The 17,035-nt window shown below is 44.4% G+C and overlaps 1 protein-coding gene across 1 annotated transcript; it reads left to right on the top strand.

The window, feature by feature from the left end:
• Positions 1–436: 436 nt before the first annotated feature.
• Positions 437–10,894, top strand: AMER2 (APC membrane recruitment protein 2). The gene is made up of 2 exons (XM_051780116.1): positions 437–1,332; positions 1,507–10,894. The coding sequence occupies exons 1-2, from the start codon at positions 513–515 to the stop codon at positions 2,382–2,384; spliced, it is 1,698 nt and encodes a 565-aa protein (XP_051636076.1). The 5' UTR covers positions 437–512; the 3' UTR covers positions 2,385–10,894.
• Positions 10,895–17,035: the final 6,141 nt, after the last annotated feature.

The following is a 17,035-nucleotide window of genomic DNA, read 5'->3' on the forward strand; positions in this document are numbered from 1 at the left end:
CTCGGCGCTGCGGGTGCTTCGCTGCGCCGCAGAAGCGCACGGCCTCAGCCACGCAACGCCCGCGGTCCGGGGCGCGGAGGGACTGTGCCGGGAGGACACAGCGGCGATGCAAAACGCTCTCATAAATAAAAGCTGAGCCCTGCCCGCCCGGGCGCGGCACCCTCCCAGGGCACCCGCGAGCCTGGCCGTGCGAGGGGGAGGCGGCGTGAGGCAGTGGGCAGGGGCCGCGTTATGTAAGGCCCGCGGGGCGGGCGTGGCGGGGGCGCTGCCGGCGGTGCTGCGGCGGCGCAGGTCGGCTCGGCTCGTATCGGCTCGGAGCGGGCGGCGGTGGCCGCCTGGATCGGGCCCGCGGCGGCGGAGGGAAAGCGGCTTATCCCCCTCCCTCCCTCCCTCCTCCCTGTTGCCATGGAGACGGGCGGGCGGCGGCGGCGGCGGCGGCGGGGCTGTCAGTGAGGGATCGCACCGCGCTCCGCGGCGGAGGGGAAGCCGCGGCGGCGGCGGCAGCGGCAGACATGGACTCGCACTGCGACTGTGCCGAGCCCCCGGCCACCGAGCAGCCGTCGGGGAGGATTAACAAAACTGCCTTCAAGCTATTCAGGAGGAGGAAGTCCGGGGGCACCATGCCGAGCATCTTCGGGGTGCGCAGCAGAGGCGGGGAGGGGAAGGGCGCCGGCAAGCCGGGGATGGTGCGGAGCCGGACGCACGACGGCTTGGCCGACGCCGTGCTGGAGAGCAGCAAGAAGGAGGAACCGGTCGGCGGCGACCCACAGGGTCGGGAGGCGCAGGAGCGACCGGCCGGCAGCCTCGGCGGCCCCGCCGGCCCCGCCGGCAGCGCGGTGGCCAAGTCGCACAGCTTCTTCTCGCTGCTGAGGAAGAACGGCAGGCAGGCGGAGGGCGCGGAGCCCCGCGCTGGCGGCAGACAAAAGAAGGGGCTGAAGGGGATCTTCAGCAGCATGCGGTGGCACAAAAAGGACAAAAACGGCAAGGAGGAGAGGGGGGAAACCTCGGACATCCCGTCCGGCCTTATCATGCCGGGGTCCCTGACCGCCAGCCTGGAGTGCATCAAGGAGGAGACGCCGAAACCTTTGTCTGAGACCCCGAACGGCGCGGGAGACGCGGGGCCGGAGCCGCCGCGGGAGAAGCGCAGCGGCGAGGCGCCCGCCGAGGCTGAGGAGCCCGAAGCAGGCGGCGGGGAGCCCCGGGCCAGCAGCCCCCCGCACCGAGAGGAGCCGGCCCCCGCCGCCGCCGTGCGGCGACTCGAGGAGCTCAGCCGCGAGCGACCGGAGCCAGGCGCCGTAGAGGTTGGGACTGCGAAGGATGCGGCGATAACAGGTGAAATTCCAATAACGACTATCCCCCCTGTTGAACCTCACTGTGATAGCGGTCAAGAGACGGCAGCTGCCCCTGACCCTTCCTCTGTTGATCCACCCTCAGAGCAGTCGATTGATCGTATTTGTTTGATGTTTGCTGACGTGACTTCACTGAAAAGCTTTGACTCTCTTACAGGCTGCGGAGATATTATTGCGGACCACGAGGAGGATGTGGGCGGCGGGAGTGGCGTCTGCGAGAAGAGCACCCCCGTGGCCGGCAAGCTGGGTGCCGCCAAGAAGCACCCCACCATGGTGGCCTACCAGGGAGGAGGGGAGGAGATGGCCAGCCCGGACCAGGTGGATGACACCTGCCTGCAGGAGTTCTGGGATATGCTGTCACAGAAAGACGAGACTCAGGCAGAAGGAGGAGGAAGTGGAGGAGGGACAAAGAAGCCTGAGGAGTTGAAGGAAAACCGAGGTACCGAAGGGGCCCAGAATAGGGTGGTGGTGAAGCGTGGTGACCTCCACCAGATTGCCATACACGTCAACCACAAAGAGGAGCAGAAGGGGAGAGAGAAGGAGCAACACGAAGGCATCCCAAACAGTGACGAGGGCTACTGGGATTCCACCACCCCTGGTCCCGAGGAAGATGGTTCCACAAGCATCCAGAAGGAAACCATTCCCAGGGACAGCTACAGTGGGGATGCTCTCTATGACCTCTATGCCGAGCCGGATGAGAACCCACCAGTGGGGCCTACAAACGAAGAAGTCACCAGCGTGCCACGCTCCAAACCCGTGTCGCCGATAACAACCACGAGCTCACTGAAAACACCCTCAAGCACAGCGAAGGACTCCAAGATACCCATCAGCATTAAACACCTCTCCTCGCATCCTGCCAGCCATGGAGCAGACGCCAGTAACAGCCATCACGTGGCACACCATCACCTGGCCAAGAGCGAGATGCACAGAACAAAAATCCCTGTCTCTAAAGTACTGGTACGCCGGGTCAGTAACAGGGGCGTAGCAGGGACAACAGTGAAAGCTACCACGCACCAGGACAGTGCCAAAAAGTAGTTGTGTAAGAGGTGGAGACAAAGACAGACAACGAGGTCAATATGTGAAAGTCTGCATACGGGACCACAGATAATGAATTAGTTTTGCGTCACCTGAAGAAAGGCACCTAAAAGGCTTCCTTCACTGTACTCCGTGGGCCTGCACTTCTGAATCTCTTCTTACTGGACTGTTTGGCTAAATATAAAAAGTCAACTTCTTTTTGAGCACTTTTTTTTACATTTGTATCTTTTTTCTGCAACACTAAACTCTGGGGAGGTTCATTTTTACACACCTTTCTGGATGTAGGACTTGGATTATGAGCCTAAATGACCATCTGCAAAGCAGTATCATGAGTTCTTCAAAGGAACAAAGTTACAAAAAGGAGCAACATGAGAGGTTCTTCAATACACTTATCTTTTAATCATTTCTGGGGGAGGAGTGAAGGGTGGGTGCCTGGCTCTGAAAATGATGTTTGCTCTACCAGATGTTGGAAAAAAATGCCAAGCAAAAAACAACCAACCTAACAGGTATTTTACCTGCTGTAGGAACGAGAGCACTGCTCAGCAGCAGACTTGATTGACTTGTGTGCAGGAGCTAACTAAGGAGTTAGGTGGACTTGTCTAACAGGAAAACGTATTTTTGTTTGTCTGTCTCTCTGGTTGGTTTTGATCTGGTCTAATGTAAATGGGTAACAGACACACCTGACATAGATTCAGATGTTTACATCAATACTTGTCAGATAATGCATACAATCAGGTTCAGGGAAACATTTTACTAAATGCCAATATATACACACTGTCCACATTTATACAATAACTTTCGCCATGTGTAAATATATACATGTTTTAGCAGATTTACTCAATGCTACAGATTTTTTATGGAAAAAAAAAAGTCACCCGTCCTTATTATCTAGAGTTTAAGCAAAAGTTAGTTTTTATAGGTAGATAATTTTACAGTTCTAAAATGATAGAACTTTGTGTAAGTACCTTAAATTAGAGCAAAACTCTGGTTTGTATGGGCTCATGCATCCCCAGATAAGTAAGTCTGAAGTGCTGATTTTATCCTAGTGGCACATTCCATGGCTCAGAGCTGAGGTTCTGACAGCACTGCCACTGCAAACCTCTATTTTCAGGGGTTTAGACACAGTTGCTCTGGGCTTAAACCTTACAGAGAAGGAACCCAGCAAAGAAATGTGTTTTTTAAGTATTATTTTTTAAAATATATAAAATTAGTTTTTGACTATTTAAAGAAAGTTTGGGTTCTTGTTGCTTTTATTTTCATTCTTAATAATGTCAGAATAATTTTACTTTAAGAGAGAGAAAGAAAATATGGTAAGCTAGTGGTGCATAAAATGGTCTGATGAGCTTGTATCTTATGAGAAATGTATTAATGGCCAGGACATTTTTAAATAGTGGCTACTGTACATGGGCATTGGCAACATTTTAAAGAAATTTAATAGGGTTTTAATGTGCCTGAGGACATATTTTTATGATACACTGAAAAAACTCCAAAATTCACTGAAGTTTAAAGGTAAATGTTATGTATTTACAAAATATTTTGATATACATATTTAATCATCAGACCACATTTAATATAAAATATATGCTCCAGTGTATCTAAAAAATAATATACATTTTAAAAATATACATGTCTATATTATGCAGAGAATCCTAAATTCACATCACTGAAGCTAATGGGTCTGATCTTACATAGCAGTTGGTTTTATTGTCTCTAAAAACAAAAGAAAAAAAGGAAAATAAATATACAGAATATACATTTGAAGGATATTAAGGTTATAGGCAAACCATAAAAAGCCAGGATATACCATAGTAAGAATTGTATATATGTATATGTGTGATTCATGGTTCACTGGGGAAATGACCTTAGAGTCACAAAGGTAAAATTGGCATCTAGTCCTGAAATTGCTGCAGGATTTAATACCGAGTTGCAACACGCCAGTGAAAGTGTTAGTTTTTCCTGACCAGTCCCTGTTTTCATGGTTTGAGAAAGAACCTTAATACACTTCAAGGAAGATTATTTTATATGCTTTCTTTCTTATGTGTACGTGTGTGGTTTCCTCTCTGCCTCCCCACGCAGTCGTGTTGTACATATGCATGTGTAGTCACACGCACCTCCTCCCAGGGTATGTGCACCATGCTCATGTGAGCACAGCCATGCGTGCCCGCTCCCACGCACAGGCTCAGGGGATCTGTCTCCAAACGTGCTGGCGATGGTTTCCTTCGCCTGAGAAAGGGATTTGCATTTGGCCTGACTCTGCTTGTGCATTTTAGAAAGTTAAAGCTGAAATACCCTCAAAAGGACGTATGTACAGAACATGGAATATTATCCCACTCCTCAGCCCTAAATCTAACATTCCTTTTTCTGTTCTTTTGTTTTTGCTCGACTGTAAGGGACACATCTTTCCTTGCATGACAACTCTGCGGAAAAATCCTAGTTCCCCATTTTGTTCTAAGGACAAATTGTGCTGAAAGATTCTATTGGGTACTGGAAGTTGAGAGGGAGGGAGGATGTGGGGGTAGTACCATAAAAATTGGAAGCAGTGAGTACAGGTAGTAGGAGTGGTGCATCTTTAAAACCACTAGGAGATACCAGCTGTCGTCTGTACAGGACTTGTGTGTGGCAAATTATTCATCATATATGTTTTTTGTTCGCGTTGTGGCATGTCTGTATTGAGAAACCAATATGACACTAGACTAACTCCCTCTCACGGAACCATTAACACGAACCATCATTAAAATGCTTTGTCTTCCCTTCATTTTTCTCTCTCTCCTTTGTTTTCTGCCATGTTTTTCCTCCATCCTCTGCATGCTGGTGGGCGGCTTCCCCCCACGGTGCTAACCCCTGGAGCGAGGAGCCCTGGACTGGCAGTCGAGCGTGGGTGGGAGGGCGGCCGCCCTGCCTGCCGATGCCAGGTGCTCCCCAGTCGCTCTCTCAAGCTTTCTATTGCATACCCAGTGTAAGTACATTTTGCAAATCTCTTGGTGGTTTGTTTGGCTGCTTGCTATGTACATATTTTAAGGACAATCATATCCTTAAAAGGAAAACAGGAAAGTAGCTGGTAGTAGAGCGTCAGTATTTTGAATCATTGTGGCATACTGACGTTTGATTCAGGGTAATGGTTATGTGAGAGTAAAGACAAAATTCAATGTTCAAATTAACTTTGTACTTATAAAATTCACTTTTGTCTTTAAGCCATCTATGTTCTTTATTTCAAAAAGGTAATAGAAAATCTAATATTTACTAGGGCTTTCAATTTTCACACAAATATATTTGTATAACTCCACACAATGCCTAAAACAATCATGGGAAGGAGGTTCAAAGGCTTTCTTTAGACCTGTATTTAATTCCTGAAAGATCCCCGTAAAATACTGTGAGATGCCTAAGAACAAACAGTTAATGGCTTCCTGGATTTAAAGGCTGAGACAAAAAGAGGCAATAGTCCTGAGGCATTCTGTTGTGGCTTGCATTCTTATTTATGTTACCCCGTTCAAGCATATATTTTTCTTGGCTTTGGTAGGAATTGAGGTAGAAATGGTGTTCTGAGTCCCAAAGATCACATTCCCAATGCTGTCGTTGTTTTGATTTTCTTAAACAATACTTTTTAAAATTTGTTTTATTTGTTATTTGGTGGTCTGAATGATGCTTTGTAATTAACAGCTGTATGCCGTTCATAAAGGATTTTATAGATCAGGACTCAGTATTTAGTTATGTGTACTCTTTGCACTTTCAGGTCTCTACTGGTAAATTTTATATATTCCTAGAGTTTTTCTATATATTGCGTAGTGTTTTATAGCTAGCTACAGTGATTTCAGTGGTATACATTCCCGCCCTTTATATCAGCACAGAAGATTTCCCTTCGGTAGCATGAAATGATGTTTTTGTGGACTTCTTTTGTCATGATAGGAGCTAAGTTTCTGTACTATATGTGTGGCCTGCAACAGACATAAAAGGTCTTATTTTCCATGTAGTGCATATGCATTTTGCTCTTGCCAGTAATAGGACTCAACTACATATAATAGATTTCAGAAGAAATTCTATGACTAAAATAAGAAAAATCTATGTTCAGTCTTATTCCATCAATCACCAGCATTTTCTTCATCCACTGTGAATATTCTCACTACCGTCATTCAGGGTAGTAGAGGACTGGATTTTAAAAATTACACGCATAGATGTACACTATGAAAATTAATTCACTGATTATTTTTTAATGACTCTTACTAAATTATTTATCTAAGCTAAGTGAATATTGCACCAAAGTCTTAAAACATCTGATACAGATGGCATTTTCAGTAAGATACTATGAGTGCAGATGAGCCAAATTAACAGGCTTTGCTTAGCAAAGCAAAACCTTGTTGTTTCTTAAATTTTTAGTACTGACTGAGCTTGCAGATCAAAGGGAGCCATTGATTCTGCGGCATGGCCATGCACCGAGGTTTTTCTTTCCCTGCTCTAATGGACTCCTTTCCGAAAAGGCTTTTGAGCAAGATAATGGTACAAAAGAGACAGATCACAGTAACAATAGCCACTTACAAGACAGATGGTTATCCAACAGCCACAACGGGGGACTCCAGGCAAGGTGGCCTGAAAATGTGTTTTCATAGCTACTGATATGAAAGGCTGAGGCTTCTGTCATGGAAAAACAAACTGACACCAACTCAAAGACACTGCAGAAATGTGTCTTGGCAGAGTTTACACTTGACAGCTTCTGCAGGGTTTGGTTTTGTGTTTTATTTTGGCTTTTCCTTTTTTTTTCACGCCTTTGTTTATGCTCCCATTATAATGACATAACCCCACGTGTCCGAGCAGAACTGCACAACAATTGACTCTTCTGAGATTCAGTGCTGAAAATACACTGTCAGCTGTCTTCAGTGGCCTGGGACTGGTTCCTGCTGAACATCCCTCCCTTCCATTGAGGGATGGGAGGGATGGGATGACAGGATTCTCTTGTCATGAGTCCACGTGCTGTTTACTGTGAGCAGGAGGTATCTCAATCTGTCTTGCTGTTTGTGTTCAGGGGACAGTTTATTTTTAATTTGACTCACAGAATTTTTTTAGCTCATTAGTTCACATCTTGTCTTCCTTGTGAGCATCTCAGCTAGGAACAGTCAGCACTGAGTTGGTGTTTCCTACGTCCATTTCATGTAGAGAGAAATGGAAGAACTTGTCATATGCAAAGGAATAATAGCTATACCTACTTGAGCCACATCGTGAGGGTCTTTATTCCTGCAAAAGCAGGTTGTTAAAGCTCTTCTTGCCTTAGAAGACTTCTCCATCCAAAACAGTGAATACTATTGCCTAGGACCCTTTTTTTCTTTTTTCCTTCTATATCTCTCTTTCCCTTTCAGCCATACTGCAGTTGCTTGGGAAACTGAGATTTTTGATCTAGCCTTCCAGCACTAGAAAAGAGGAGCTGCTGTCAGTGTGTTCTTCAGGAGATCTTTGCTTCTACTTCTTGGTCTTGAAAAAAAATTAAATTCCCCTCAGAATAAGCTGCAAAAATATTTAAAATGGAGATCTCTGCTGTGTGATCTCATACACATGGGTGAGGATGTTGAGTGATATTTTGCACAGCATGGAATGCATCCCTCCACTTTCCTGTTGTGGACAATTTAGCAAATCTGTCAGGGAAGCATGTCACTCTTGTAGGAAAGCCCAGGAGCTGTTTGTTATGGAGTCTGTGCCTGGATTTTCTTTATCTTTGATAAGAACTGCTTTCCTTTTTCCTTTCTGTACATACTTAAATAAATAGAGCCAAAGTTGTAGTGGAGAGAGGAAAAGGTTATGTACCTCATAGGGTAAGGAGATTCAACTGCTAGTCTGAAAGGCTTCTTGTAGCAATGGCTAAAAGAAGAAGATTGCTTTATCTACTTTGACATCAGCTCCAAGCAATGGTCTGCAATAAAAGCTAAACCAGCTATGGCCACAAAGTTAGAAAATGGTCATTTGCCAACATGACAATCTCATTCCAAGGTCCAGTTCTGCTGTGGCAGAGCTTCCACTGACTCCAGTAAGAACTGGCAAAGGTCCTTAATCTCTTATCTTAAGGAAATAGGAAGTGTTTCTTAAATAAGTCTTCCTTTTTTCCCCCAAATATTAGCATTATTCAGGTGTTTGTGCAGTCTTTTATATTACTGTGGTAGTGTTTTCACTGATCTGAATGCAAAACATGTCTGTCCATTGTTTTTCCATCTTAACAAGCTGCACTCCTGCACATAATTCCAGTGCTCAGCATGTTTAAATTACAGCTAACACAATCACTGGCTTCCTTAATTTAACTCTTGATGGCAAGAACAGGACCAGATCCTTTCTACAGTTCTAAACCTCCTGCTTATTTTGTTATTGTTTGTGGTTTTGATATGGTAACTAATGAAGCCTCCCATTAACTATTTCACAGCCACATTTTTAATATATGTTGTTAGGGGGACCAGTATGTAGGGACGGAATGGTAAGATCTTTAACAGATTTTTATTATTTTGGATGATGTTGCATCAAAACAGTTGCTAAATCGGTATCGGGTTGTTTCCGTGGGCTTTTTATGCAGATGCATTGGGAGCTTTGAACATAATGTGCTCATAGAAGAAAATTGGCTAAATCTGCTTTGAATTAAGCCTGTTCTTAAAATATTGGTTAATGGCAGCAGACAGGAAGGTGTGTCCTAACTCACCTGCACCCTGTGGACTGGGGGAGCAAGGCACCTCCAGTTACTGGGAGCATTTTCTGTCTGACCCTGCCATGTGGTCCCAGCAGAGAGGTGCAGGCTGTCACCATGTGCAGGTGTCAGCCCAGCTGGACAACAACAGGAAAAGCCGGGGTGGTGGCACTGTGCTGGAGTGGGAGGGTTGACAGAGTGTCTGTGAGATGGAATGAAAGCCAGGGCTGAACTTCTTGTCCTTGTGGAAAAAGAGATTTATACATATGCCTGTAAAATCTGTGTCCTTTTTTTCTTGCATTGGTGCTTGGATTGCTGTGCTACACTGGGTTAGGAGCTGGTGTGATTCTGCGTGTGCTGAAGCCAGTGCTCCTGCCAGTGGACTACAGTATGACTGCTTTCATCAACACCTGAGCAGTGCCCAGTGTTTTAGTTTCTAAAGACAGTTTCAGCACAGAAATGTCCACAAATCCTCTGTAGCCCAGCACTGATTCATGGCATCTCACTGCTCTTCCATCCTCATTTTTCCAGGAAGATGTGAAGACCCAAGCCCTAGGCAGGGTGGGGAGCTCTGGCTGCACCCTTGCAGCCCAAGGACAAGTGGGGAGGGAGTGTGGCACACACAGTGCAGCGGCACTATCAAGTACTAGGCACACACAGTGCAGCAGCACTATCAAGTACTAGGCACGTGGCTTGATAAAAGCAACATTATCCTGCTTTTCGAAAGAGAGAGCAAGACTAAAGCTGTTCCTTTTTTTTTTTTTTTTTTTTTAATTAAAGTAAATCCTCTGCCATGGGTGAAATTGTAACAGTTAGACAATATCTTATTCCACCAGTATTCTCTCTGAAATCAGTGGATCTGTTAGCGGTGTCAGTTGTTATTAAGGTTGAGTGAAAATTCCATAATTTGATCCCATCTGAATTTTCCTTGCTCTGCTAGTAGAATCTGCCTCAGAAAAGTTCTAGTGTTGAAGCTTGTGGTCCTGTTGAAATGGGGGATGAGGTATGAATGTGGTTGGTGGAAAATACAGATTTGATAAATCCAGTGTTTCATGACTTCAGTCTTTAATGACTACCCAATTCTGCTTAAATGTCATAGTATGCATGAGGAAATGGTAGCAGGGACTGCTCCACACTGCATGGGACAAACCAATGCTCTTGGTGTTTCCTACGTGCTGAAAGGGACGTATGTGTCCTGTTAGAAGTCACTTAGCCTGTTTCTATAAGACGTGTTATAGCTGACAGATCACTGTTAATTACAATTTTCCCTCGTATTTTGTGTCAGCCACCCCCAATAAGGTAGCATATGACCTATTCAAGGTAATGAGTGAGTAAAGCCAGAACTCTCCTCTCCTCTTATCTAAAAGGTTTGGTAATAATCTGGCTAGTCTGTGTGCACCAACTTTTTCTTAGTGAAAGCTCACAACATTCCGGGGGGGGGTGTTTTTATAACAGAGACTGTTAGACACACTCTGCTCCTTTCCACTTCTACAAACTTTGATGAGTATGTGTCTCCTCGAATCACTGTATTCTTAATGTATTTACAACTTAACTGATAGCAATAGATGTCTTTCTTCCCTGGCAGTTCACAAGGATATACTAATCAGTGTTTACTATATTTTTAATTCTGTAAATATTTATTTTGGTACTCTGTGTATTTATTGGCACTGATTCTGGTGTTTGCTTATGTGTCATTGTAAATGTTGATGGTTTCAATAGTCTTGCTTCTAATGAATGTAAGGAACTCAGACTAACTGCACTTTTCTTCCATTCAAAAATCTTAACAGTGAAAAATATTCCCACTGTCATGTGTTATAATGAATACAGTTAATAAAACCAGTTGTCACTTTTCATTGATGAATGTGAAGGTTACTTTTTGATGTTTGAGCTAGAGATGGAGCCAGTCTATTCAGTGTGCTGGAAAATACTAGGCTTTTGAAAGCAAGACATTAGGAAATTATGTCACCAAAATACCATAAAAGAGAATATTTGGGCTCGTGTGCACTTTGATTTTTATGTAGACATGCCTTTAGCAATTCTACTAATAACATCATAGAATAACCAGACTAAATTTGTTACTTAAAGGGGGGCTTTCAGAAATGAGAGTTTTGGTCTTCTGGTCTTCCATTTCATCAGCATGTAGTTTTTGTTTGGTTTTGGTTTTTCTTTCCCTTTAAACAACTTAGACAATGAAATGGACTGAGCTTCGTTCTGTTTTTTTAAATCGGTTTTGTTTCCTGCTTCTCCCAGTTGGGAAGCCAGCAGGGAAGCTGGTTCTCTTGACACAAATTGACTTTGGAGTTGCAGTTTTGGTGTGACAGCCAGAAAACACAGTCTGCTGTAAGCTACATTTCCCACCTTTAAAACTGGAACTTCATTGCTATAACTATGAAATGAACATTTCATTTAGAAGAACCTCTGTTTTGCAACTCTCTCTAAATTTCTTGCATTTAGAAAACACGTGAAGTATTCGCATCAGTCAAGTTTTAATCCTTAAGTTTATTTATTTTGCTTAGCTAAGTAGCACCGCCTTGCTAAGGGTTCTCCCATGGAAGATACTGAACCTGCCAGAGTAAGTACTGGAATAAAATCTCCTCAGTAGTTTTCAGGCAATAACAAAACAAAAGGTATGAAAAGCTCATTAATGCTAGTAAGGAGCAGGACATGGTGACACAGTATAAATTGATCCTATGTTCACAAAAGCGTAACTCCTCTTTCCAGTAGCTGGAATGAGGCTGAAGAAAGGTTTTTTTCCCAGTGATTTAATGCACAAGCAGTTTTAGATTCAGGCTTTCTCAGCCTGTGTCCCATATTGCATGTTCATGTTGTTTATCCTATGCATCTGAAAGCAGAGGAGTTATAGTTTAAATTTTCTGCCACAGAAGATTGCCTAGTGATTATTTGTGTCCAAGTATAGCTGCTGGGATTCTGGGGGACAGAGGGGTTTCAGTGAAGTGCAGGGCAGATGTACAACAACTTATGAATCTTGATAATTGTAGATGTGTGATGCAGCTGTCACCACCTTCCACAAAACTAGATGACAGTAATCTGACACATCCACTGTGACAGAAAAAAATTGAAAAATCTCCTGAAACCAGACTTAGCCCAAATATTCCTTTTGAAATCAAGATGAAGTTTCTAATATTGAGCTAAAAGTTCCTCCCTAATTCAAACCAAAATCAGTCACACCTTATGGTACATCTCTATGACTTTCATGGCCACCTTACTGGAAAAGTGTTTGCAATGGAAGTGATGACTTGGAAATCTTTCTGTGACCCATTCATTGAAGATGAATGATGCATCCAAAATCTATCAAGCAACAAAGAGAAGATAATATTCTTGACTCCAAATAATTGGTAAGGAGTGTTGGCAAGTCTAATGGACCAGTCAGCTGACCATCAGTGAGTACTAGCCTCATTTTAAACCCTTTCCCTTGAATCATGGTATTTTTCCCTTTCAAAGTGATTGTACAGGAGTTGTTTACTAGGAGCTCACATTGAGCAGCCAGTTGCTCCTACCTACCACATTGCACATCTGCTTCCAATTAAAACCATTCCACAGTGCCCTGAGGGGGATGGGAAAGAGGCTCAAAGGTTCTTCAAAGGGTTATTTCAGCAGCCATGGGTGCTGCTATGGCAGCTGAGGACCAAGAACCTGCTTCATCTCTAATGACACATCACTCTTTTTGCTCTGCAAAGACCCTTAGCACTTGGATCAGGTATTCACTTAGATCTTGGGAGCAGGAAGTCTCCTGTTCTGACTAATGAAGGAGACTTGTCCTTGAACAATATGTATATTTTTGCCAGCTTAAATGCAAAGAGTCACTTAAGTACAACTCCCCACAGCTACTCCAAAGACTAACAAATGACCCATGCTGACGCTGTGTCCTTATGCAAAGTACCTTCACAAAGTGGCTCTGTGCAGCACTCCTGTGTGAGCTCCAGTGAGAGGTGACCTGGAGCCAAGGGTTGCCATCAGAGAGGGGAGAGAGGGCTTGTGCCTTCTGACAGAGCACCGTCCTGGATCGGGGAGGTCCGAGTCCCTTTTCCACTGCTTCCTTTCTCAACTCACAGAAGCCTGCAGATGCCACATTTTAAAGTTGTATCCACAAAATCAGCTGCACCTAATTGTGGTCTTGCTCAAAACTTGTGGTCTGAGGTTTTATGATGAAATTTTGCTATCACTTAAGCTCTTGCACCAGGCAGGCTCAAAAGCATCACATGGCTGGATCTGCTCTCCCATGTGTTGTGGTGGGACTCATGGACAGGCCCTTCCTCTGGCCTCATCAGCCTTCTCTGTTGGTGTCACTTGAAACTCATAAGTCCCTTGGACAGAGAAGAGACTTGAGTAAAGATCCTCTGAGTAAAGGTCTTGAATGAGCAGAGGTTGACTGGGTAGAATCTTGGAGGTGGTGGGAGAGGTTGAGGCAGTGAAACCTGGGGCAGCCAGAAGCCTTGAGGGCAGCAGTGTCCTCTTTTGCTTCACAGGGAGATGGTTGCCTCCAGGGCACCTCTGTGGCTAAACGTGCTTCTAGAACATATTCAGCTGTAGGCTACCACAGCGTGGGAACAAATGGTGCTGAGCTCCTTGCATGGAGCTGGGAACACGCAGGGTGACATGACATGCAGAATGCAAAGAAAACAAAAATCCTATGACAAAACACTATTTTAAGGACAGAATTTATGCTTAATCTGTATGTCATGTAAAGCAAATCTATTCCATTCCTACCCAGCTCCATTTGTTCACCTATAAAGATGAATTTTGCAACAAAATACGTTTGAATAAATAAAGACAAATGTGTCCTAGTAAATATGAGTAATGTAAAACCTCCTTTTGATTATGGCTGTGAGGATACTGACCACAATCTAAAGTGGACATGAAAAAATAATCTGTTCTCCTAAAGTAACATGGAGGATCAGAAAAATGTTGAAAACAACAATCAGCAGGATTGTTCTGAGTATTTCTTAAGGAAAAATAGAGAGAGAAAAGAATTTAGCTAGTCTGGGTCTGTCTTTACAATTGGGATATATTGCATCTATATCTGTCTTTCTGTGACTTTCTACCTTTCATGTTCTGCACTAATAGGTTTTGTTTACTGATGGATAATAAGTCATACAAAAATGAAATACTTTAGTGAAGAAATCACTCCTGCTACTTTTTTGCTTATAGATGTCTTTTTTTCCCCTGTTAACTAATTAAGTTTTTGATCCTCCCAATTAGACCATATCCAGTCATTGTCATGCCAGATTTAGTGTCTGATTATGGAGCTGCTGGATCTGAACAGCTTAATTCAAATCAGTAAGAAATACTCCTGTGCAGCAACTGCAGAAATGGTGCTTGCATCCTTTGCAGAGCTGCCTATTGCTGCTTTCTCAGGGGCTTAAAATATTTATGTCTATCAGCACTACATGCTGTTGAATTTGCCTGTATTTTTTTCCTAGAGTCTGATAGAAAACACCATAAATCCGCATGTTTTATGGAAAAACAGTTGGACCAGATTACACAGTCAAGTTAACTTGTCTATGCCAGATCTCAATTCTTTCTCAGGATGTAACATGTATTCAGACCGATTTAAAATAAATGACTGCTTCAGAAAGCAAAACAGACATCAGAGCACAAGCACAAAGGCAAATGTCAGCCCCTGGCTCCGAAACGACCAGGGTCCTAAATCCGAGCTATGAAACCTTACATTTCTGCCTCAGCGCAGCCAAACACACAGCACTATTTATAGCACAGCCTTTTACTACCCTTCTGGTAGAATAGGCTTCATCTGAGGATTTACATGACTAACCAAAAGCAAAAGCCTTTTGTCCTTCATTTCCATAAGAGAAGGCCAGTGTTAAGCTGGTGTTCATTGGGCTGAATTACAGAAAATATCAGTTACTAGAAAACCAGTTACTAATTCAAAGGCATCTGTTACCATGGCATAGGCCTTCTCTTCCCTCTCCATGTCCCAGATTTAGCACCAGTGATGGGAGCTTAGCGAAAGCTCAAAAAGAACGGTTCTTACCTCTGAAAAAAAATGCATAGTCAAGGAAGACAACATGTTTTCATGGCAACTAAGGAGTAAAGGGTTAAGACCTAGGAGATGGCTCTGAACCAGTAAGCAGCACAAAAGACTCTTATTAGCAAATCAAGAGCCCAATGTGCTTTCATTTCCCCCTTTGTATCTTCAGTTAAATCCTTTGGGCCACAAAGTTACTGCTCCTGCCAAGGACAACAATCAGCAGAGGTGATTATTTTAGATTCTGCTACATACCCTGAAGTGAAAATGAAAACCAACCTTCCTTTCACCATCCCATCCGATTTCCAGGGCAGGCCAGGCCCATCAGCTAGTCCTCATCCTTTCGTCTTGCAGTGCCAGCTGCAAGCACCCAGGCTCTCCCCTGAGATGCCACTTTCTCACAGATGCCTGCCTCTTCCTGCCTTCCAGATGGCAGTGGGATTCTTAACAAGCTCCCCAATTTCTCTCTCCCCCTTGGGATTTCATTTCAGTGTTGTCACATCTGTTTTTCTCCAGTTGGATTATGTGCAGGAGCATGACTTACAACGCTTCCTCGAGAGGTTACAAACCTGCAGCTCCTGTGGCCATGTCAGACCTCCCTGCTGCGGAAATGTTCCCATGCAGTGAGGATCACAAATGCTCTGCTATGGCTCAGCTGCTGAGCAGGGGTAAGGACCACTTTGTTGAGGTTTGTAGGCTGCTTGTTATCCTTATCTTATTCTGCATCACTGAATTTACTCTTTCCTCCCTAGGGCTTCTCTGCAGGGCTTCTCAAGGCTCCCCGATGCTGTTACAGAGCTGTTTAACACAGCTCATGAAGGAGAATGGCTGCAGAACAGGGCAGAGATTGGAGTGATTGGCTGTGATATCCTTTCGCAGATGTCTTCTGTGACCTTGAGTGCAAAACTACACCCCTTTGCTTTTTCCAACTTTTAAGTGAGGATTGTGAGCCTTCTAGAGGAAAGATTTCAGGTGGCCAAATTCTTCAAATTTTACCCCACTGCCTGTGAAGCAATTTGAGAAGTGAGTAGGGGCATGCTGCAACAGCATCACTCTCATTCTTCCTATCTTGCCCAGACTGACCAGGTGCAGATGTGGCCATAACCTGAATGATAAATGGGAGGGGAAAACCTTCTCTCCTGTTTTTTTTCCTGTTTGTGGGGGTTTTTTTGCATGGGGTGGGAGTGGTAAATACCCAGGGGGAGGATTTGGATACTAGGACCACTGTTATTTAATATCTTCTTTAATGACATAGATGAATGGATTGAATTCACCCTCAGCAAATTGCAGCTGGCACCAAGCTGGTGGTTTTGTTGACAGACCTGAAGGACAGGCTGCCATCCAGAGGGACCTGGACAAGTTTGAGAAGTGGGCCCATGGGAAGCTCATGACGTTTAGCAAGACCAAGTACAAGGTGCTGCACCTTGGCTGGGGCAGCCTTTGGTATCAATATTGGCTGGGGGAAGAACAGATTGAAAGCAGCCCTGCTGAGAAAGACTTTGGGGTGCTGGTGGGTGAGAGGTTGGACATGAGCTGGCATTGTGTGCTTGCAGCCCAGAAAATCCAGCGTATCCTGGGCTGCATCAAAAGCAGTGCTGTCAGCAGGTCGATGGAGGGGATTCTGCTCCTCTACTCCACTCTGGTGAGACCCCACCTGGAATACTGCATCCACATCTGGGGGCCCCAGCACAGGAAGGACATCAACCTATTGCAGTGAGTCAAGAGGAGGGCCACCAAGCTGATTAGAGAGATGGAGCACCTCTCCTATGAGAAAGACTAAGAGAAGTGGGTTTGTTCTGCCTGGAAAGGTGAAGGCTTTGGAGTGACCTAATTTTGGCCTTCTAGTACCTAAAGGAAGCTTACAAGAAAGATGGAGAGACTATTTACAAGAGCATGTCTGTGTAGTGCCAGGACAACGGAGAATGGCTTCACACTGAAAAAGAGTGGGTTTAGATTACATATTAGGAAGAAATTCTTTACTGTGAGAGTGGTGAGGCA

This window comes from Manacus candei, unplaced genomic scaffold (assembly GCF_025592945.1).
Source record: "Manacus candei isolate 608988 ecotype Guabito, Panama unplaced genomic scaffold, ASM2559294v1 h1tg000014l, whole genome shotgun sequence".
Taxonomy (NCBI): Eukaryota; Metazoa; Chordata; class Aves; order Passeriformes; family Pipridae; genus Manacus; species Manacus candei.

Bases quoted from the DNA above. Each gene is read 5' to 3' on its own strand.
- AMER2 (XM_051780116.1), top strand. From the start codon at position 513: ATGGACTCGCACTGCGACTGTGCCGAGCCCCCGGCCACCGAGCAGCCG. The intron at 1,333-1,506 runs GTGAAATTCCAA...ACTCTCTTACAG, and splicing joins GAAGGATGCGGCGATAACAG to GCTGCGGAGATATTATTGCG.